At 42.3% G+C, this 24,496-nt stretch overlaps 1 protein-coding gene across 1 annotated transcript in view; it reads left to right on the top strand.

Moving 5' to 3' along the window:
* The window catches only part of KNDC1 (kinase non-catalytic C-lobe domain containing 1), a 575,645-nt gene that overhangs the window by 356,006 nt on the left and 195,143 nt on the right, over window positions 1-24,496 (top strand). The window contains exons 17-21 of the mRNA XM_085606188.1: window positions 3,578-3,978; window positions 6,005-6,098; window positions 6,942-7,039; window positions 7,610-7,824; window positions 10,259-10,372. Coding sequence (XP_085462314.1) covers window positions 3,578-3,978; window positions 6,005-6,098; window positions 6,942-7,039; window positions 7,610-7,824; window positions 10,259-10,372 — 922 coding nt within the window. The remainder of the gene's footprint in view (window positions 1-3,577; window positions 3,979-6,004; window positions 6,099-6,941; window positions 7,040-7,609; window positions 7,825-10,258; window positions 10,373-24,496) is intronic.

The raw sequence follows: 24,496 nt of genomic DNA, 5'->3' as shown, positions 1-24,496 counted from the left end.
GAGATATAGAGACAGGTGTTGGAGAGAGTGTTAGTGAAAATAGAGAAGGAGGTACCAAGGGAGATGAGTGAGAATATCTAATCAAAGCAAACACAAGGAGATGATGGACTGAGCGATGAAACTTTTCAGACACTCACCCCCAGTCACAGATCTGGGTTGAATCCATCATCATTCTTCAGCTCACTTTGCCAACCCAGTTTAGACACCACTACATGCAAATCAGTCTTGGCCCTGTGCCTCATGGGAACATTCCATCCCAAACTGCCAAGCCATGTCTTCCCTGGACCTGAAACAAGCATCCTAGGACCGGTTTCGGGGCAACACCCCTCTTCATCCAGGCTAGTTTGAATCCAGTGGCAAAGTGAGCAAGGAACCCATGTCTGGGCATACCCTGCCAGCTTAGGGCGAACAAATCAAACACAAGGGGATGATGGACAGAGGGCTGAATTGTTTCGGACACTCACCCCCAGTCACAGATCTGGGTTGAATCCATCATCATTCTTTAGCTCACTTCGCCACCCCAGTTCAGACACAGCTATATACAAAGCAGTCTTGGCCCTGTACCTCATTGGAACAGTCCAGCCTGAACTGCTGAGCCATGTCTTCCCTGGACCGGAAACAAGCATCCTGGGACCAGATCCGGAGTAACTCCCCTCTTCAGTCTGGCTAGCTTGAATCCAGTGGCAAAGTGAGCAAGGGACCCACGTCTGGACATACCCTGCCGACTTAGGGCGAACAAAGAAAACACAAGGAGATGATGGACGGAGTGCTGAATCTTTTCAGACACTCACCCCCAGTCACAGATCTGGGTTGAATCCATCATCATTCTTCAGCTCACTTTGCCAACCCAGTTTAGACACCGCTATATGCAAATCAGTCTTGGCCCTGTGCCTCATGGGAACATTCCATCCCGAACTGCCAAGCCATGTCTTCCCTGGACCAGAAACAAGCATCCTAGGACCGGTTTCGGGGCAACACCCTTCTTCAGCCAGGCTAGTTTGAATCCAGTGGCAAAGTGAGCAAGGGACCCATGTCTGGGCATACCCTGCCAACTTAGGGCGAACAAAACAAACACAAGGGGATGATGGACAGAGGGCTGAAACGTTTCGGACACTCACCCCCAGTCACAGATCTGGGTTGAATCCATCATCATTCTTTAGCTCACTTCGCCACCCCATTTCAGACACAGCTATATACAAAGCAGTCTTGGCCCTGTGCCTCATTGGAACAGTCCAGCCTGAACTGCTGGGCCATGTCTTCCCTGGACCGTAAACAAGCATCCTGGGACCAGATCCGGAGTAACACCCCTCTTCAGTCAGGCTAGCTTGAATCCAGTGGCAAAGTGAGCAAGGGACCCACGTCTGGGCATACCCTGCCGACTTAGGGCGAACAAAGAAAACACAAGGAGATGATGGACGGAGTGCTGAAACTTTTCAGACACTCACCCCCAGTCACAGATCTGGGCTAATCCATCATCATTCTTTAGCTCACCTTGCCACCCCAGTTCAGTCACAGCTACATGCAAATCAGTCTAGGCCCTGTGCCTCATGAGAACAGTCCAGCCCGAACTGCCAAGCCATGTCTTCCCTGGACTGGAAACAAGCATCCTGGGATGGATTTCCCTTTGCAGCCAGGCTAGTTTGAATGCAGTGGCAAAGTGAGCAAGGGACCCACGTCTGGGCATACCCTGCCAACTTAGGGTGAACAAAGTAAACACAAGGAGATGATGGATGGAGCGCTGAAACTTTTCAGACACTCACCCCCAGTCACTGATCTGGGTTGAATCCATCATCATTCTTAGGCTCACTTCACCACCCCTGTTCAGACACAGCTATATGCAAATCAGTCTTGGCCCTGTGCCTCATGGGAACAGTCCAGCCCGAACTGCAAAGCCATGTCTTCCCTGGACCGAAAATAAGCATTCTGGGACCGGTTTTGGGGTAACACCCCTCTTCAGCCAGGCTAGCTTGAATCCAGTGGCAAAGGGCCATATGTAGGTAGGGACCCATTTACCACTTCATAAATACCGAATTTTACCGATTCGGTATTTATGAAGTGGTAAATGATATGTAGGTAATGAGTCGGTATTATTTACCGATTCGGTAAAAGTCGGTAATTACCGAATCGGTATTTACCGATTCGGTAATGAGGCATACCTTCCCATTGATGGGAAGGTATGCCTCATTACCGAATCGGTAAATACCGATTCGGTAATTAGGGGAACACATGCAAGGGTGGCAGGGTGTCACATTGACACCCTGTTGCACCCCTGAGACGGCCATGTGTGCACATGTGGCACACATACATGCCCTAAGGGCATGTATGTCTGCCACATTGCACACGTCTAAGCGCTTTAAAACGCTTAAACACATCCATTCATTATTTACCACCAACTAATAGTTGGTGGTAAATACCGACTCCAAAACACACACACACACTCCCCCTACATCTCATTTCTGTATTCGGAATTTACCGAATCGGTAAAATTACCGATTCGGTAATTTTACCGATTCGGTAAATTACCGAATGCAGAAATGAGCCCCCTACATCTCAAAAGCCAAAATACCGGTCGGTAACGGTATAATTACCGAAAATCGGCCGTTACCGACCGGTATTCGGCTACCTACATGAGGCCCAAAGTGAGCAAGGGACCCACATCTGGGCATACCCTGCCAACTTAGGGCAAAAATAGCAAACACAAGGAGATGATGGACGGAGCGTTGAAACTTTTCAGACACTCACCCCCCGTCACAGATATGGGTTGAATCCATCATCTCCTTGTGTTTGCTTTGAGAATATCTAATAACAGATATAGAAAACAAGGTACATATAGCAAAAGTGAGGTAATGCAAATGGAGGAAGATAATGATATCTGCGAGTTTGCAGGAAGAAAGAAAGAGAGCGAGGTGGAGTAGTGAGATAGTGTATTAATAGTACCTTGAAAGTTTAGGTGATGAGAGTGATGAGATAGTGATGATATAGCAAGAGATGTGGGAGGAAGAGAAATAACTGAGGTTAAGAGAGAGTTTAGGAATACAGTAGCATGAAAGCAGTAACAGAGGGGTGGTATAGAGAGACAGATCTAGAGATGTGAGGTAAAGAGAGAGATAAGGTTGTGAGACAAATCAATTGCATGGAGGGGAGATACAGGGCGATGATATGTAAACAGAACAGGGGGTGCAGGGAGAGGGGTGAATCTGAGAGAGATTTTAGACGTAGAGATTAAGAGTATAATGTGGTAAAAATGTAGAAGTAGGTAAAGAGAGCATCCAAATCATTTACCAGGACCCTCATTCATTAATTACAGCTTCATTTTGGGGATAGTCAGCATTCTTCCAACAAAAGATAAGATCATGGACAATCTATACCCCAGTTTTCTTTTACACACAGTACTAACATACACATAATGGATGTGGAAGAAGTAAATGCGACTGTGATGGCTGTGTGTGGTTTAGTCAGCCAGCCTTTAAATCATTGTGTTCTCCTGGTATGTGGCCTGAAAATGTCCTTTCATGTTCATGACCCTGAATTGAAAACGGCACTCTTTACCTTTTATTTTTTATATTCAAATGGATAGAAGCACAGGTGACTGATGACATTCATCCAGACCCTACAGCAGATGTGTTAGCGGATGACGTGGATTTGATGACGTCAGTCACTCTTGAGAAGGACCTCCCACATCAGAGTCTCGACTCAAGAAATGAACTGCACCTCGTTGGTGGTTGTGACTCGTTTGGCAACAGTTACTGCCTCAGTCCAGATTTTACTGAGAACGATGACCCTGAGGACCGGGTAAAAGGGCCAATGGAAAACCGCTCTGCAATGTCGCCTGCCCCTTCTGATTTCTACAGAGTATGTCCCGGATGGAGCAGTGCTTTCTATGGCACGAGGGCTTTTAATCCAACTGTTGAAAGATACATGCAAGAACTGGGCGGGCAGAGAAGCAACAAACTACAAGATTCTGATTCTAAAAGGCTGGTGAGTTGTTGGGTTTTTATTAAACAATATATATATATATATACATGTATATATATTATATATAACAATATAATGAAAAGAGCGCTGAAAGAAGTGGGGGAGTCTTTATATTATTCACTGTTGGCTTAGTCTATGGGCATTTGAATACACCAGATGTGTTTTCACAAGCTGTAGATTTTTTTTAAATCAAAATCATTTTTCATAGATTGCCTGAATGGCGTGATAAACTATAGTACTGCTATTTATGTTTTTTCGGTATTGTGAAGTATAAGGTATTCGACATTGTCTCTTCCACAGATTCTTCCTCCACTGTTTTAAATAGAATCCTGTCTTCACTATCAAGATTAAGTCACACAAATTATGAAATTAGCATTGCACTCTTGTGCACAAGCAAGAGCCCAACTAGAAATTAACACATACATACCCATATATTCAACAGGAAAATATTTTACAAGAAATTCCCATACTCAGTCAAGATCTTTGCAGCAAACTGCAGCTTTGCATTAGGAATGAATACAAAAATGTTGTTTAGTGGGTTATATTTACTGGAAGGTAAAATTGCCTTGGGGTAAATCCATTACCGCCATTTGCACTTTTACCCTTTGTTTTTTTTACCATGGTATTTCAAGGTTTCAGACCCGAATAAAGGATTACATGAAGGATCGGTGATACTGCACCTGAATCAAACATTGCCTCAAAATACAAAGTTTATTTGCCCCTAAAAAGTGTATAAGTGCTCCAGGGCAAACAATATAAAGAGTGGATTGCACCCCCTCCTCAGCCAAACCTTCACCAACGCCTGCACAAGATGCAAATAGTGTTTACATCTCACCCCTGTCTTCACATGGCACTCAGAATAAAGGCCACCATAAAGTGTTGCTTTGGCTGTGGCTGTGGCATAGCAGCCATCACAATGCTGATCTAGCAATAGTTGCTTGTATTTGGGTCTACTGCACGGGATTTTTTTCTCTGCATCATAACCCTCTTTGTGGGACTATTACACATATATAGAGAAGGTCACAACGTGATGGTTTAGATAGAATATGACATGTTCTTCTGGTCATGCTAGCACTCATTCTTGGTCATTGATCTGGAAAATATTTACAAGATTGTAGAGAAAGAATCTTATTAATTGTATTATGCTAATATTACCACACCAGTAGTTATATTCACAGTAGTAAATTTCACAGGATATTGTGAAAATTGTAATAAACATGGGTAAGTATTAGCACTGCCCCTATACAATTGCGTGGCACTATTCTGCCAGCTGTTGACTTGACCTACAAACCAGGGAGGTATTGATCTGATAACCTGATGAAAGCCCCGGACCTCTTTAGACCTTAGAGTCGGGCTGAAACATGTTGGTCTGTATTTAGGGTCATAGGACCATAACAGTCCACATTATCCATGAGCTATTGTTTTAGTCACCCAGCCATCTCCACGAATAAACGGATACCTAGGAGAAGATGATTTAAGCCCACTGGTCACCCTTCTAATAAGTGCTCACTGAAATACGGTCGAGCCCACCCTTTCCTTTAGAAGTCATGGTGAACCTGATGATGAAGCATGACACTTCTAGAGTGTGTGAGGGTTATATATAAAAAAGGAATTCCCTTCCCTGTACAAGTCAGGCGGAGCTAGAATTCCCACCGGGGGTGACCTACCCCGCTACCCTGTGTCCTGTACATTATATATAACACCCTGATGACCCTTGGTGGAATACTTGTTGGTTGATTTTATTGTGAAAATTGGCCAGTGGATAACTTGCATGCATCGGACATTGCGTTTCGAATTGTGGTAACTATGCTAGCAACTGTGGGCCCAACCATTGCACAAGGTAGCACTCCGTTGTTCTTTTGAATAAGACAGTATTCTAAACTGAATAGATTTCATTGCAAATATTGTGTTTCTTATGCCTCCTTTTGGATGGAATATGCTTCGACAAGACATGCTAGTTCTTTTTATATGTAAGTTATGTTTGTAATCATTACATAATCTACCTGTTGTGTAACTGTAATTCTCATAGGAACTTGAACAACAGTTAATGATTGAGACAAAGAATTATCGGAAGACTTTGAATTTCTATCAGAAACTGTTGCAGAAGGATAATATGACGAGAGGTAAAATGACCTTTTCAAGATTTTGCAGTACATTTAAGTCCAGCACATCTGTGATGTTCTGTTTTTGTGCCGCCTCTTGTAGTTACTACCCAGCATTTTGATTTTCAAAACAAAGGGGCAGATTTGTCAAGGTTTGGTGTCATCCTTGTGCTATCCAGAAAGGCGTTCTATGAGTGGAGCCTGGGTGTTCCCATGCGTGCACCCATTGATGTTGGCACATTCCCAGATTTACCATTAGTAGTGGAACTGGGAAATGTGCCTCCCCAGTTCAGGCGTAACGCGGAAAAATATCTTTATTTCTCCTCGCTACTTTCTCTTTCTACCTGTGCTGCATTCTGCAGCACACATAGTATAAGAGGAAAATGCCTCTGATGATTGTTTTTGTGCAGGAAGGTGTTCTTTCCTGAACAAAACCAATCCTGCCCATAACGCAGTCATCCTTACACCATGGTGCAAGGATGCCTGCGTTGGCGCTAGCTATTCGAAAGTGCACCAATGCTAGGAAAAGACAGGAATGCTCCATATAATGTTACATACAGCGAATTCCTCCCCTTTCCCCTTCATGCAGTGCAATGCAGCAAGGTGGTTGCTGTGTTGCGTTACGTGAAAGATTGATAAATATGCCCCGAAGTTCTTGTTTGTCTGGTTTAAATTGTGTATACTATAATTTATGTGGAGAAAGGTTTCTTTTCTCTTTGATATGTGCAGGAAAGTTCTCCTTTCATTACTATTAAAATAAACCTCACAATTATATAGAAACTTAGCATTTTTATTTGACAGCAAATGTTATGACACCAAGGAGCTACAGTTATTGAGAATTCAAATTATATTTCTTCATTCAAGGTCCAGATGGTAAAACAATGTTATCCAAACTGAGAGATCAGCTAGAAGAGATGAAAATGAAGGTGCTGTTTCTGGAAGTGGTAAAGAAGTGTCTTCAGGTACATTAAGAGAGTGTACATTTCTTTTGATGCAAATATATAAATGTTTCAATGGTCTAATAGCATGCAATCTTCTAATGTACAAGAAAGGTTTCAGATGTTAAACCATACTGCGACATCCAGGGCAGGGCTGCCTCGTTATTCCATCGGGTATTTTCCCAGTGGGCCAGAGCCAAAGGAGGCCGGTTTTTTAGGGAACCTCTGCCACTTTATCCAGCTGCCCCAGGTAATTAGGGAAGGTACTGTGTGTGATTTAGGCGAGAAGAGATGAGCGAGTAGGGAGCGAGTGAGCTGGTTTGAACATTTTTGCCACTGCTGCTTTTAGTCAAAAGCCTGACCTTGGAGACATCTAATCACATTTGTGAGTACTGAAGCAATATTTCTCTTTCCAAGTGGTTGAAACTCTGGTCACCCCAATAGGAAGATGCATATCTATAACAAAGCGACAAGAAATAACACATTGATAGCAGGAGAGGCGGGTGAACAAAGGGTTGACAAGTTAAATAAATGTTGTATGCCAATCATTAAAACAGATTTGGCTGTTTGTTTATAGTTTTTGTTTGTTCACAGGTAACTTATGAAGAGCAGTGGGGAATGGAGATAAGCACGCTTCCTACAATAGCTAACATTTCCACGCACCGCGAGGAGGCGGAGCTCTGTCCTAGTGAAGATTCGTCATTACTCGTTTTCTATAATATTAAAGAATGGCACAGTGGCAACCATAACATCTCCAGGGTTCTACAAGCAGGCACCCCACTTGGCCTGATGGCATATCTCTACTCCAGGTACAAGTGTTCTCTCATTTGCAAAAGCGTAGTCCACTGGGAATCATAGGTTATTTGAAATTTTTACCTATGGTTCATATCCTAGCTTCCAGCTGGAATGATCCTAATTATCAAGAATAAAAAGCTCATTAAAACCCTGAAATGAAGGTATCCATGGTTTCTAAATTGTCCACCAAGACATCACTGAGCACAAGTGCAACCCTTCCCCACCCCGATGTCTACCTTCTCCTTGCCAATCAGGCAGGGAAAACATACCCTGATGATTAAGGAGGGTGAGAAAGAGTCAGTTGCACCACTGACCCAGGAGGGCACAAAACCTAGGGGCATATTTACAAGACCCTATTGCCATGGGAAGGTCACTTTTTATGACGTTGCTGTGGCGATAGGGGCTTCACCTTATTTACAAGGCAGCGTTAAGCCACATAAAATGGCTTAACGCTGCCTTGTAAATAAGGCACCCTTTCACACTATAATTAGCGTGAGAGGGGAGGGCAATGGGTTTTGCTGTGGGCGGTCACCGCAACACCCATTGATTCTGATGTTTCCCCCTATTTACAAGGGAATCGTAAATAGGAGGCAGAGCAAGAATTGAGATCAGGGAAAACCTGGTCTTACCCTGGCGCAACGAGGAGAAATGTTTATTTTCTCCTCGTTTTTGCTGTTTTCATGTGTGCTGCGTTGTTCAGCACACATGAAAACAGCAAAAGGGCAATGAATATTTATGTACAGGAAGGTCCCCCTTCCTGCACATAAACAATAAAAAAAATTAAATGCCATTTTGCATTAAGCAGCACACATAGAAGCTACAAAACGGCATGTAAAGATTGTTTATGTGCAGGGAGAAGGACCTTCCTGCATATAAACAATCTTCCCCTGCCCACAGACACCCTTGCACTATGGTGCAAGGGTGGTTGAGTTGGTGCTAGGCTGCTAAGTGTAGCGCCTGCGCAGGGAGAAACGCAGGGCAGCACCATACTCTTGTAAATATGGTGCAGCACTCCCTGGCTCTAGTGCCCTAGAAGACTTTGATCCAAATCCTATAAACTCAACCCATATAAGCATGTGCAGAGGTTTACATCTTCACCTGAATGTACTTGTATATATTTGTTTTCAGTTCAGAAACATTCCCATACATACTCCTGGAAAGTTGCATCAAGCGCAGTTTTCTAGGTGCAATAGTGGAAATGTCAGACTTCTATATAGCAAAGAAGTCAACACAATGGAATGGATACTCCTCTGCAAATTCAATTTTTTTATTTTTTCCTACCTCAACTGGGATAGTCGTTCCCCAGTACCTCCACCAAATCTAGGTATGGTCCATTTCCTTTCCCATCATGGAATGGGGGTTAGTCTATCCCTAGGCTGGAGTAAATATCTGACCATTTCCAAGGTTTTTGAATGTTCGCTACTTACAAGGCTAAGCATGCCTTGCAATGCCCACTTCCCACCACTCACATGGGATTTGCTACTGTCACTCTTTCACTATCACACCTTAAAATACTCAGAAATAAATTATTGTACACTTGACAGGAATGATTTTGTGAATTCCTTGCAGGTGTGAATGGGTGTATTTTTCGCTGTAACCGTGAAAACACCTATTTACTTCGACCCTTTGTTGAAATGTAGTGCTTCGTTTGTTGCTGTGTAGTGCTTTTTTCTCAATGCAAAAGACTACGACTTGCAAGCGATCTCAGTCCCTGCTTTCATTTTCACATGGCTCCAACTTGACAATAAAGAAGACATTGGCAGTTACGAAAATTATGAACAGTTGAAAAATTACTAAACGCTAATGTGACTGTCCCTTGGTTTCTTCAATATCAGGTTTTTTGCCCAACTACCATGTTGCAAATTATGACTCAAATCCTGCCACCTTAGACATGGCCAGTAGCGCACAAGCAAAAGACAGAAGGTGCTTCTGCCCATCAGTATACTTAGTTCAGCTTACATGTGGTCATTCAATTTATTAAGCATCTATCTTCCACAAATTTCTTGGGTCTTTTCAAGTTTTTCAATTTTTCCTCACTATGTTAGGTCAGTATGTCTCATTCTATGTATGTAGGTCATCCTGGTTGAATTAAAACCGTAGTGTATTATACTTCATCCAATTGTAGTAACTGATGATTATCCTAGCATGTTATGGCACTAAACCCCAATCTAACCAGTCATCATAATTAACTGCACTAGGCAAAATAAATATTGCAATCTATTACCAAATCTTTCTGGTGATCCCACACCCTTTCACCTGAAGTTGTATTCTTACATTGACATCACACATTATTGGTAGTATTTCACTGGCAATGTTTACTAGTATTATTTAAGGAAAGATGTTGTACTAATTATTGGCATGTACAGACATTTCTCATGCTCTGTTTGTAATTGTAGCAGGTATGTCTAATATTTTTAACTGTTGCCTTCTTTTTTTTACACCTCACAGTAATGCTGTCTCCGAAGGGTATGTGCAGCAGTTCCTGTACACGTTTCGTTACTTCTGCACACAAGAAGAATTTCTACAGTTCTTGATTGACAAAATAGATTGTTCAATATCTAGGTAATGTGTTCATGACTGTTCTGTAGAACAAATTTTGTATTGTATTGCATTATTTTTACTGCTCTTCATTACCTCATCCAGTACTACGAAACACACTTACCGACAGGTAGCACATTAGAGAGTTCTCGTTTGGTAGCAAGTTGTTTTTGTTGTGGGACCATTTTGGTGTTGCACACTGAGTGACTAGAGAGGGGCTCTTATTCTGGGATGCTGTGCTTAGTGGTGTGATGGAGGAAGTGTGTGGGACAGACATGCAAATTATGATTATCGTTAGTTGATCACAATCTTGGCTCTGTAGGTCCATTATTGTGTTGATGGTTTTCCAATTTCAATAGATAAATGAGACACACTGAAGGCCTATGGATTTATGTGGAAAATGACAGTCAAATAAAAAAAGGAGATGGACTGAAATCTGCCAGGATGGTCTGAAAAACTTACAATCCATTCCAAAATATATTGTCTCTCCACATGCATGTGCACAAGCACTTTTTGAACCCACGTAAGAACTCATAAAGAACTGGAAGTGGTATCACTTTTCAAGATAGGGTGCGTTTTTCTATGGCTCTGCAAAATAACCCCTTTACCACTTGACTCTAAGTGGTAGCATTGGTGAGCAGTCACAAGCTTCTTAGGGAGGTTAGTGTGTGGGCGTACAGTAGGCTCAGAACTAAACAAACACCCAGCAGCACAAAAACGTGATTGTAAAGTGTTGTAGTGTACCACAGGGCCAACGCTCAGTCTCCATTTTAGTTTAATGTTTTAGCTTGACATAGTTTTCTAATGGTGACTTTTTACATGATTTTATGCTGAGAAGGTAGTCTACATGCCTTTCATTTCTTAGTAAGCATTATTATCATGTCATTTGTACACTCTGTACAAGGCTAAGCACATAAAACGCGATACACTTACGTTTACGTTGTCCAGTTGGAGACAGCTCTAAGGCTCCAGACAAACCATTCCATCAGCTCTGCACATATGACACAGTGAGATTGGAACAGTGATTTTATTATACAAACAGCCTCTGTGCACATTCAACAGACAAGCATTTCTGCAGGAATTGTCCTGGAACGAGATGCACAGTCTCTGAGATGCAGTCCTACTGACTCTGGCCTCTATCCTCACACCCAGGTATAGTGGGGGTGTTAGGCTATCCCAATATATCTGGCAGAGGGTACTCCGACTATGCTCTTGATAGTATAGGCAGTGATAGGTAGGAGTATAATTATATAATAACGTTATCAGGGTTGAACTGTTTATCTTTTTCACCATTTTTTGTAATGCTGGTTACAATGCTTTGTTTCTTCTGCCTACATTTGCAGCACATTATTTCTACAAAAAATTACGATTGTTGCAATAGATGTTTGAAAAGGCAATTCGTATATTTCTTGGGTTTACCTTGGGTATCCAAAAGTAAACAACAAAAGTTTACATTATTTCCACAATTTTCTTGGGGATTAAAGAGTGGTCATGTTCAAGGTTGTTGATATCATCTGGTGTCCTGGTAGGGTACGGGGTTCAGATCGGGCACTGTGAGCTAGCTAGAAACATGGCCAACATTTTCTGTGGGTATGTGTCAACTGAGTGAACTGAGTTCTCATATTCTGAAGACTATGTTGTCTAGATACACAGCCCTACTTAATGTGTAGTAACTGTATAACAAAACGAAAGTACTGTATTACGCTACAAAACACAATGATGCGCAGAAAAAGAGTATCAGATACCCTGTAGGCAGGTGTGAGGCTAAAACAGGTATGAAAGCTTGCCCCTCTTACTCTACCCCTCCTACTTTGCCTCATTATTTGGGAAGCTAGTGACGGAGAAACCAGTGCAGGCGTAATGTCTCCCCTCTTGTATCTATAAGACTCAGGGTAGCCTATGATAGCACTCCAGTTCAGTTTGTTACCCATATTATGGTGGTGGTAGGCCTCAGAGCAATGTCCACAGTCTGTGCTCACCTGAGGTATGTAGACCACAGTAGGGTCAAATGGCTACTCCATTCGGGACAGGCCGGAACAGGTCTGGCGGTATCCTAGAGGTAGAAGCTGCAGTTTTCAGATGGGGGCATTTTCCACACTTGACAGTGTCAGCAACACACAGGGCTTTCAGTGTCAGTGGCCCAATTCAACAATACCAGCTGGTCTAGATGCCAAATGCTGTGACCTCTCCTGCATTCAGCAGTGAAGCACTCCTCCTTCCAGGCACAGGTCTCATTGAAGCAAAATTGCAGAGGTGTTTTGGACAATCACTTCGGGCATACAAACAGGTGCCAAATGGCAACCTCAATCCCTTCTTCAGCTGAGAAGCCTGATCTGGAACACTTGGACAAGTACCACAATCACAGGGTAAGGGTTGACTCCATGATCTGTTTGGGCATGCTTCAGGAGTGCCGCAGTTCTTCTTTAGACTGACTCCAAGTCCAATCAAACTCTTTTCTGAGTCTCTGTGGGATGGCTCTAGCACCAGCATCAACTGCTTCTGTCCACTCCAGCTTGTCAGCTCCTCCTGCACTGTTGGCTTGCTCCGTCCTCTTTAGTGCAGGTAGGACTTTCCAGATATTCCAGGACTGTACGGGCAGTTCTTCCTCAAGCAGACACCAGCTGTGGTTGAACAATATTCCTCTGGGTACTCTCTGAGGAGCACACCTTTCTTGCTCAGTGAGTTTGGAATTGGTGCAATTTGTCGGTCAATACCCCCACTTTTATACAGGTTTAGAAGACCAGATAAGAATTCTAAGCCAGCACTTTCAGTACCAGTTTGGGCCATTTTTCCTTTTATAGTTTATTGGTAGGTGTGAGCAGTCTGTGTCGTATTGTTTCTACAAACCTATATAGGATTTATATGTTTAGACAACATATACTGTAGGATTGGAGTCAGATTGATTCTAGACACCCCTCCCGAATATGTTAGCCTGTATACAAGCTTGCTCACAGTGCCACTAGAAACCCTTCTTACCAAGGAGAGAGTAGTTCTTGACAACTATCGAACATGACAACTCTGGCCCATAAGGGATCGTGGAAACAGTGTACTTTTCGCTCAGTCACTCATGCTCACTTTGTCTCAGAGAGATACACAGAATAAATGGTGGGGACATTTCTCAATAAGCTTTTATTGAACCAGCATCATTCTAGTGTAAAATAGGTGTGCTAAAACAACCATTAGATAGTAACAGATATAAATGATATTAAGCACTAACAGAGTATAAGGATGGTAGATTTCTACCATCGTGCTAAAACAATGAATACAGGCAAGTACATAAAATACATGACAGTAAAAGGAGTACTCTTATGATGCATCCCTAACTAGATGTACCTGAATGGACCTAGCATGTATGTGGGTATAAAGCAAAGAATCCCTCTAGGATAAAGTCAACCCCATTACCTGAAGTTAGAGACTGTGGGACCGCATCTTGATCTCGAGGTAGACACCCCGCAAGGGATGTCAGACCACTGCGAGCTGGAGTGTCTGCGTGCAGGAGCCTCAGCGTCTCACGTCAGTGTGTCAGCATGGAAGTCCTTTTCTCCTCTGACTATCTCACAATAGATGATGTATATATACCCAAAGTGGTACCCCCTGGGGATATACCTTGCTGTGTCATGTCAGGCTAGGATGACGTAAGGAATGACCCTTGTACATAGTTATTATGCAGGAGATGGTAGGCCTGCTGTCATGCTGTGATTCCAATAATCCTCATGCATAATGAATGAGGCTTAAGCTTTTCGGGAAAAAAATCATGTCATCTCTGGACATTACCGTAACTAGGTAAAAGGTCAGTACTAAGAACCGTTATGTAGTGTAATGGTACGGAGAATATAGGTGAAAGGTTAGGTGACTACCTGAGCCTATATTGGGGTACCTATATGGAACATAACACCCACTCCTCATACGACTGGACGACATACTAAAAATTCTACGTACTGCAAAACGTGGTACACAACTATTAATAAGTCAAAAAAATAGTACTTAAAAAAGTAAAATTTCTAAAAATGCTAAAAAAAGGGAAAAATAGTGCATGCAATAGAAGTCTGTACTAAATAAGTTTGTATATATAGTCCGAACAATGAGAAACTGAAAGCCATGCAGTTTAGAAAAAGTGTTTTGTTTAAAATTCCAAATTTGGTTGTTTTGAAAAAGGCCGGATTTTCCCAGCACACAATGAACCAAATGTTTATGTGTCCTGTTTGGGAGACGCAACATCACTGTTGCCTGCAATCACAGACGACGGTCCCTGCAACACCTCTCAGATCAGGTCAATCGAGCACAGATGTTCCTCTGTATTCACCACAGATGTACTAGTGTCATCCGAGGCCTGAAAATTTGTTGAGGAGCCGGTATCCTTCCCAACAGGAGCTGAAGCATCCTGTGGTGGCTCTAAGAATGCAGACATCAACAATGGAATACGCTGAGGACACTGCAGAACATGGGCCGTTATCGGGTCCAGTAAAGCATCAACATCCGGTGGCTCAATTGTTGGAAGTATTAGACAGAGATCCAATATGCATTCTTGTCCACAAAACAGGTATCGGAGGACAGGCAGGATACAATTGATCCAGACTGATCTAAATGACAAGAACCAAGACTCGCTCAGTTCTCGAAGATGAGGTGTGCCAAGATGGAGTACCATGCGATCACGGTATCGGCACTCCAAGACCGTGCGTTCCATCTACTTGGTGACTGGGACATGCATTGCGTAGCAGAGAAAGGACAACCAGGATGCCTGCTATTAGAAACAGGATCAGCGGTAAACCTCCAAAAATGCCTTCGAATACAGAGTGTATAAAGTTGGGAACAACTGCGATGATTGTCTGAAAGGTGTCTAAGAGAACCTATGGTCTTAAATAGGTGGACAGTACCCGTCGTATCAGACATGTTAAAGATACATTGGAACATTTCTGTGAAATGGAAAGGGCAGTTTGTTTGTATCAGTGCCTGTATCTCGACCACGGACCTGGCAACCTGGCGATCATAAGTTTCTCGGTGGAAGTTAAGGGCACGCTTTGCTGTAAAAGCATTGCTTTCATTTGGCTCAGAGTATCAAACTGCATAAAGGAAACATTCAACGAAGGCCATAACTGTGCCTCCCTGATTGTGTGGTTCGGTGGAAACAATACTTGCATACAGCAAGTAACCCATGAGCTTACAATGACCAGATATGCGGTGTCCGGGAGCATCCCACAACAACCATGATCATTCAGCATCAAGTAACTCCCATTTGAAAGTAACTCGAATACTGGGTTAATCACAGTAGCCGGGGAACCTTTCATGTGGCAGGATAAGTTAGCAACTGAACCTTTGCAGGCCCCGTGAAGTATGATATCCTGGCATATGAGAGATCCACTTAAGGATTTCTCAAAGTTGTTAAAGCTAAGGAACACTTTCATGTCCCCATTCCTACATTGAAATCTGTACGGCAATTCCTTGATGAATTCCCTACCCATCGCTTTATATCTGCCTGCCTGTTGATGTTCTAGGCAATATTGAAACTGGAAAATTGTGACCGGTAGTGTTATGTGCCCATGAATTAACCATTCTGTGGATGGGGACTCGCCACAGTGAAAGGTAACTTGTCAAGTTTTTCAATACGCATCATTGTATATTTGGCTCCTCCTTGTGCCATCGTTATCTGCTTTTCAGTTAGATTGTATGCAGAAAATAAGGACGTACTGTTGATATATTGCCAAAGCACATAACCAGCGCGCAATGATTGCATCGTCCAGCTTAATAACATAATAGAATGTAGTTGAGATTGTCCGTGTAGTATGGACAAGTCCTGTTCCAGTATATCAGTAGCAGAAGATACAACGTTGCCCAGTGAATAAATCCTGGATGTTAATGTAGTCATACCATTTTCAACTACACCTAACACCTTTTCTAGGTTGATTCTATCTATTTCACAAATTTTCTCTGCAGCTTCTTGTTGAAAGATTTCCCAGAGTTCAGTATAGACAGTATAATAGAAACATTTCTGACATGGCTTTATTGGACATAATAATTAGATGCACCACATCTGAGAGTAAAGATAAGTGCTGTTTCACCTGGGACAGTGTTGAGGTTTTTAGCCAATCGAGGCACAGCACTGTATGATGTCACTACCCCCTGATGTTCTCTCTGTACATATTGTGGGTCTGGCCTATGGATACAAAACCCTTTGGTTGTACCCCTGAATCTTGATTGACATCTGTTTGTGTCAGTGGGCCAAACTAACCATCCCTTCCAATTGTGGTCTGGGGTCTCCACTGGCTCTCCATGGAGAAAAGAGTCACTTTCAAAATCCTAACTCATGCCTACAAATGCCTACACAACAACGGACCCAAATACCTCAACGACAGAATCAACTTCCACGTACCCAAAAGAAACCTCTGATCTTCCAACCTCGCACTGGCTGAAACCCCACACATCCACAGAGCCAGAGCGGGCGGAAGATCCTTCTCTCACATTGCAGCCAAGACCTGGAACGAGCTACCGGCAGACATCAGACGCACCCCCTCCCTGAACACCTTCAGAAAGACCCTCAAGACCTGGCTCTTTGGCTAAACAGATCTGCGGACCCCCCCCTCAGTGCCTTCAGACCCTCTTACAGTTCCCTGATTAATTGATTGATGTGTTATACTGCATGATGTCATCAACTGTATCCCCTCCATGTGATGTAAAAGTGATGTGTGAAGGTGTGGGAAACTGTGGTGTGTTCAAATCCTTGGTCTTGGCTAGTCAGGAAGTCTGTTGCACAATTTCATTCAGAAATATCATTTGTTGCGGAATGAGGCATGATCTAAATCGTGCTTCCGTTCCCTGAACTTGCCATTCCTTAGAACCCCAGACTGATTTTGTGTCTATAGTGTCCTTCCAAAAGTCGAAACCCTGTTCAGACAGTTGGGCAATAAAGGATGCAGAGTAAATCTGTGCAGGTCTAGGTGCAACCTTATAATAAAATGAGGTCGGGTCTGAAGTGTTAAACCTTGAAAAATATGAAAATGTTTGTGCCAATGTTTTCGAACTAACTCTCAGCGGTGTTGGGTAATGTTCCTATAGGTGGTATGTGAAAATATTACAAGGGATACTCGATTTGTATAAAAAGTGATGACCATAATGATGATAACAGTACATACTATCAAAGTCAGATGTGTCTTCTAACATTTCATTGCTTGAAAATGCAGCAGATTTTTCTAAATCAAACAACATATTATTCACAGTTTCAAAGTCCCAATCATCAGAAAATGTACTGGAGGTAACTAGATATTTTAAATAAACGTGGTACATTTAAAAGTTCAGTAGGGCCAAATACATCAAAATCACTATACCATCAGCAATTGGAACAGCTTTAATGTTCACAGAAAGCAAGTCTCTTGGTTCACGACAAGATGATGTATGAGGTTTCAGGACCAAGTTCACTTTGGATACTGCAGAGCGTTCTTGGAGATATTTTCCATTTAGGAGTAGGCAAAATACAGTTACTAGACCAATCCAGAACAGAAAAAAAAATAATCCAGATGATATCCAGAGCTGGAGCCATGGTGATACTAAGTATGGGGCATATTAGCAAGACCGGCGATAAAATTATCGCTGTTTTAGCAGCATGAAACTGCCGCTAAAACAGTGATAATGGGCTTGCTAATATGCCCTTGTGAATTCCCATAGAAGCCCAGGTTAGATGTGGGCTTCTATTGGAATTCTATAACGCATATTAGCAAGCTCATTATTACCGTTTTAGCAGCAGTTTCCTGCTGCTAAAACGACGATAATTTTATCGCCGGTCTTGCTAATATGCCCCCAAGTCTTCAGAAGAGTGGAGAACTCACAAATTTGTTGCTTACGGGAAACTGGAGCTGGCGTTGTCTCGGGTTTGCTGGTATCAAGACAGAAGGTATCACAATCGATGAAGTAGCCAGATGCAGCTCGATCAATCTTTGGTAGCTCTGCAGGGTGTGTTGAACTGGTTGGTGTCTCTTGTCAAGGCATATTTATGTAGACTTCGGTGGTAGGCCAAATTGAACTTTGTCTTTCATTTGTAGTTTGAAGTTCTGTTTCCAGAGGAACGAGATCCATTTCATTGTTGGAAATTCCATCACTTCAAATTGGTAGCTCGTCGAATGTTATGAGTCTTTCTTTCTCAACTTCCTGTATGGTAACTAGAGAAGTGCGTCAGCTAGCCAGGAGCCCACGAGGTCTACTATTCAGTATCGGCCACATAGTGTGGTTTGATCAGATCAGTGGAGACAAATCTCTTTCTTTTTTTGCCGGCAAGAGGTGGAAGAAGTACTGTTCTTGTTCCTTCAACAGCCAGGACAGGTACAGGCTTTCTTTAGGATGGCCCAAATTCTTTCTAGTCGTCGATCTTTTCTCTGACCAGATCCCCGATTTTTGGGACCCAGATTGGTCTTGCCGTGACTGATTTGACTTCCCCAGTGGCGGTCCGTTTTACTTGCACGTTGCTTAGTACTGCTCGGTATTCACTCAGATCCTGTAAAACAGCCAAACTTTTATTGATGTCAAATAGTTTTTCATCTGCCACTGTGCCTTCACAATTGAGATCAGGTACCCACATTCACATCCCAAATAGGACTTGATAAGGAGTGACACCCCTAGAGAACTTCTTGGCATGTTATTGAGGGCACGCTGTACCCCATATAGGTGATTGACCCAACTACCACCTGAACTTATTACTCTTGCTGTTAAAGACTGCTTTAAGTCACGATTTTTCCTCTCCACAACCAAATTTCCCTCGGGAAGGTATGGAGAGGAGTATCGCAATGCTACACCCAAACTTTCCATGGCTTCCTTGTATGCCCTAGAGCTAAACGCGGGGCCACGGTCAGAATGTAATATGCCAACTGCGTATGTCCCTATGAAGACTAGCAAATCTTTTATAACAGTTTGAGCGTCAGCCGAGCGCTGAGGCCATACCCATAGGAATCTTGAGCATGAATCCACTGCCACCAAGATATACTTGTAAGAACCATCCGAATGTAGGGGACAGCAGTGGTCCAGATAGACATGCGCTAGTGGTCTGTCTGATATTAGTAAATGTGACTGCGCTGGACGTGGTATGGTGGAACCCTTCATCTGCTGACAGATGTCGCATTGCAAGACAAAATGTTTTGTCTGTTTTGTTAAACCAGGCCACCAATAGCGTTGTTTCAATAAATAAACTGTCACAGTAATCCCTGCACGTGCAGAACCGAGACTCTTGTGTGCAGCTAGTATTAAACCCAATCTGCGATCCATGTTTGGTATTACTTTATCCCCCACTCCAGGAATATGAGCATACAGAATGTTGGTTGCATCTAACTTGTAGGAGTATTTGAGTGGAAAACCTTTTGGTAAGGCTGGGATGTTTTTGCGTGAAGCAATGACAGCTACCATTATCTGTCCATCTATTCTCGTTTTTGAATGAGTGATTGCAGCTAAGGCAGCAGTTTGTACTGCCCCCATTGCAGCTTCATCAGCCAATTAATTCCCTTCAACTTGACCGCCATCACATTGATGACTCACCGCGTGTATCACGTGAGCTCTTGGTAGTTCCTTTTTCAACTCAGCTACGAGTTCCCATAGCATTTTATGCTTTATTGTGCCACCCTTTGAGCCCTTAAACCCATTTTGACCCCAGTAGTGAAGATATTTGGTGTATGACTGGGCACAGTAAAAAGAAGCACACATTATAAGTGTGGGGAATTCTCGATCCGTATTTATTAGTGCTAGTAATAGGGCTTTTAGTTCTGCCAGCTGAGCCGTGCAGTCTCTTAGAGACTGTGTCTTCGTATCGCTGGGATGGAACTTGCCATCCCGCATACTACCTTTTACAATTTTTACACACGGTGTTGTATTGTTGTTTACTCTATGGTCGGCTGAGCAGATCCGTCAGTGTAAATGATATAGTCATACTGATCTTGAGGCATTATTCCATTTGTTAGAGGATATTCTTGTTCATACTACAGAAATGCTTGTGTTTTTAACCTTCAGTCATCAGTGTATTCTACATCCGTTGCAGTGAGAGAATTAGCCAATTGTATCCATCTTGGATTTAATTTAGCATTAAGAACACTTGCCTTCATAGCAGCCTCTAAGGCTGGTACCGTAGTTACAACATTTATTCGTTTGCCCTGAACCAGTGCTCTTTCTGTCACTACAGCAGTCTGTACTGCTTTCAGGATATTATCTGTAGAAGCAAAGCACATTTCAGCGTTTGAGTACAAATGTGATTTGTAAGCTATGGGGACTGTTTCGCCTTCATTGAAGGTTTGGTAAGTGTACCCAGATTGGCCCGCTATAACGCGGATCACTAAGTTGCAGACTTTAAATCGTGTCTGCAAGTGTTTTTAACCTATCATGTCAGCTTGTAGGGAACAAAGGATATCTGTGTGTTCCTGTGTCCAATGCCTAACTGAAAAATCAGGTCTAATTAAGTTGTAGAAAGGTTTTAGTCTTTCTGTATAATCCAAAATGTATGTTCTGCCAAAATTTTAAAATCCCAATATGCATTGTAAGTTTTTTAAAGATTTGGGAGGTTGAAGCAGCACACACGTTTCTAAAAAGTTATCTGGCAGGCTTTTTTCTTCACTTGATAGCTCGGATCCTAAAAATAGGACATTGAGGAAGGCAATTTTATATTTTTTAAAGTTGAATTTGTAGCCTTCAGAGGTGAACCCCAAAATGATGGTGCTCACCCAGGTCAATTGATCCTGTAAATCATCATCCGTCAGATAAATATCATCTACATAGGACAATGCCTCTTCATCCAAATTCTGAAGTAATTCTGTAACCCTAGCGGAAAACAACCCGGGGCTATTCTTATACCCTTGGGGGAGTCTACAAAATTGACTCTGGGAACCTAGCGCTGAGAATGCGGTTATATACCTGCTTTCAGGCACTATATTTTGGCAGAAGAATCCATTTGAGACATCTAGTGCTGTTTTGTATTTTTTTTCGCACAATCTTATTCATTAATGCGGCACTGTGTGCATTCTGTACTGCAAATGTTTTAGTGCATATGTTCAGATGTCTATAGTCTAAAACTAGACAATATGAATTGTTGGGTTTCATTACGGGAAAAAAAGGATTATTCATTGCAGAGGTGCAATGTTCTATTACACCCTAGTTTTCAAGTTGATCTAAGATCTACCTGACCTCTTTTTCCACTTCTTGTTTTATTGGGTATTGTATCTGTGGAGTTGGACTAGTTTTTACTGGGATTACATGGTGTGGTGACTTAGCATCCCACCCAACATGGTTTCGGTAAAGTGCTGTAACAAGGGCTACCGCCCACACCCATGCATATGTATGTTTTAAGTAAATTGGAATGTGGTCGGAAAAAGGTGGTAAAATTACCATTTCTCCTTTTAGACAATCCATAACAATTTCAGAAGGCAAATCTTTTTCAGTTAAAAGGATGTCATAGCCATAAGTCAAGTTGTCCCAAAAGAGACCTTTAACTTTTCTGGGTTTGTCCCCCTCCATTTGGAGTGTTATCTCATGTAACCTATGTGGGACACTTACCTTGTATCAGGTGTTTCCACCATGATGTGCTCATTGAACTCTGCTGTCACCATAAATTCCATCAGGTTCTGGCGAACTATTGTTACTTCTGCTACACTGTCTATCATCGTCAGAGCCCATTCCCCGTTCAGAAGTTGAGTCCTCAGAATTCTGAGCATGTCTAACTTTGTGACCTGCTACTTTCGTCTTTTTAAATTGAGGTTTAGATTGTGGCTTGTCTTCTTTTTTAGAAGGATAGCTTGAAGAGCGTTGCATGTCTCTGGACTTTGTACGCTCTTCTTGTCTGTGTTCTGACCGTCCTTCTTTCTCAGAGTTTCTTGGTGAACCATGAAAGGAACGAGAGGAACGTGTAGCAGTATCCTGATACCTGTCAGTTTTTTTTTAATGTTATCTCTTATCCTAAGGTCTTTCAGAGGGCTCCTGTTGAGGAGACCACTCCTAGATAGAGGACTAGTTTCTCTAATTTTCTTGTTTTCATTGTTATTATCCCATTTCTTCTTCAAAGAATCAGGTGCTTGCTTGGTGTTATCCTTTTCAGGACTACCCATGATTGGAGGTTTTGCTGCTCTAGCTCCCAAACTATTGCTACCTAATGCAGCATAGGTGTCTGTGATAATTTTAGGCAATTCAAGTTCCTGTTGGAAAGGAGTGATATCCCTCAGGTGTTAACGTATTGCCACGGTTGCTGCCTCCTCTTTTATATTTACTAATATTATAGCTGATACCTGGGCAACATTTCCTAACAATTTCATCCCTAAGTTCAGAGCAGGTTCTGCTCCATACTCAGTCTGTATCTGTCTTAATACGTCTGTTATTACTGCTAATGGCGGGATACCATGAGTTCTGGTATATATGGCAGCGTAAACTGTGCCCCAAGTGTTACAATCCTCTATCAGGGGAGCTATCCCCATTGGCAAGCACATTGTTAGCACTCTGTGTTTTTCTTGAGGGCTTGTGTATGGAAATACTGCCCTAGCTGTGTTATTGTTTGAGCTATCCAGAAAGGCATTTTCTCATGTTTAGTGGGCATTAAACCCATAACTGCATATAGCGTTTGTGGTGTAATTTTAGTTGTAGAACCCTGGATTTGTACTGCTTGTGTAGCTCTTGTTGGCTGAAGTGTGAGTGCTCGCATCACGAACTGTGTCGAATGTCTGTAAAGTTTTATTATTTCTTTATGAAGTAGACGTACTTCTGCTACTGGCATTGTGTCAATCTCTGGGAGCGGTGTGTAAGCCGCAAGGACTGACCAAGTGGCTCCATCTCTTACGAGTGGACCTAGTCTTGCTTTGTATTTTGTATGGGTAAGGGCACCTTTAAACCAGTGTATGTGCTCCTGGTAGGTGAGCGGAATTTCAATGTCCTCATATGGACTGTATTCATTTGGTGTTTCATCTTCAGTGTAATAATGAAATGTATTTGATTGTGCATCTGCTTGTGGGACTTTAACCCATGAATAGAATACCGCTGTTCTGTATGATTTGTGAGCCTCAATCACAAATGTTACTGTCCCACCCCTAGCTGTGACTTCGTAATCTGTCAGCTTTTGAATAAGTGCATACCTAACATTTTCTAAAATGTCAAGTCAAGTCAACAATAGCTTTATTCGGTTAAAAATTTTAAAACCATCAAAGCATACGACGATATATTTCATATTGCAAATAGTTACAATTACAGTAATCTGAGAAATCCATTAATACAATACCAAAATAAACACAATTAACAAAGTTTCATAAATAATGAATAATACAGTATAATTGGCAAACAACACAGTAAAAAGTATGTCAACCCAGTGATTCTATAATTTTTGCATCTCCATAAAACCAAATCTAATTCATTAATCCACGTTCTCCAATTATCAGACAAAATTAATAGTGAGGGAGGTGCCCAAAGGACTACACCTGATTTCTACACCTAATGGCCCCTATGATGTAACTGGCTACCCCGAAACATACCAGTGGTGACCCTAACATTTGCAGATAAACCAATGCGGGCCTCACTTGCTCAAAATTACAGTTCTTAAGGATGGGGCAGATAAATTTCTTGCGCTGCGAAGTGTAAAATTTACAAAAGAAAACCATGTGCAGCGTATTTTCTTCTGAGGTGCCATCACAAGGACAGGGCCCCAGGGTACCCTCTTTGAAGAAACCCTTTGGGTAAGCTAACAGCCAGGGAAGCATGCCATGCTTGAACCTTATTAACAAAAACAGATGGAATGGTTTGCTTATATATGTCAGGTATGGCTGAATCTCACTGCCTGTACTTAACATGACAAATTTCCTGACTGTCGCCTTGCCCAATTCCCCTCCTTCCCTCAGTGACATTGCTCTACTCATAAACTGAGTCTTGATGGCCTTTATTTCTATTTTACTCATCATGCTTGGTTTATCAAATAGGTCGAGGTAACCCAGTGTCTCCAAATTAGATTTGATGTATCGCAACCAAGGAATACACATGGCTTTATCAAGAGACAGGCAATCTTGAATAATAAGTTGATTTAGATTCGGAGGTTGCTGGGCCCAAACTCTTAGCCAGCCTAATAATGGGGCCACAGAAATTTGATCAGTAAGGTAACCTACCCCCAGGTCTTCATGAATATTAAAAATAGGAGCAGATGAGGGGAGTGACAGCAATTTC

This window comes from Triturus cristatus, chromosome 1_2 (genome assembly GCF_964204655.1).
Source record: "Triturus cristatus chromosome 1_2, aTriCri1.1, whole genome shotgun sequence".
Lineage (NCBI taxonomy): Eukaryota > Metazoa > Chordata > Amphibia > Caudata > Salamandridae > Triturus > Triturus cristatus.
Note: the sequence above shows the minus strand (reverse complement) of the source record. Positions and strands in the feature narration are given on the sequence as shown.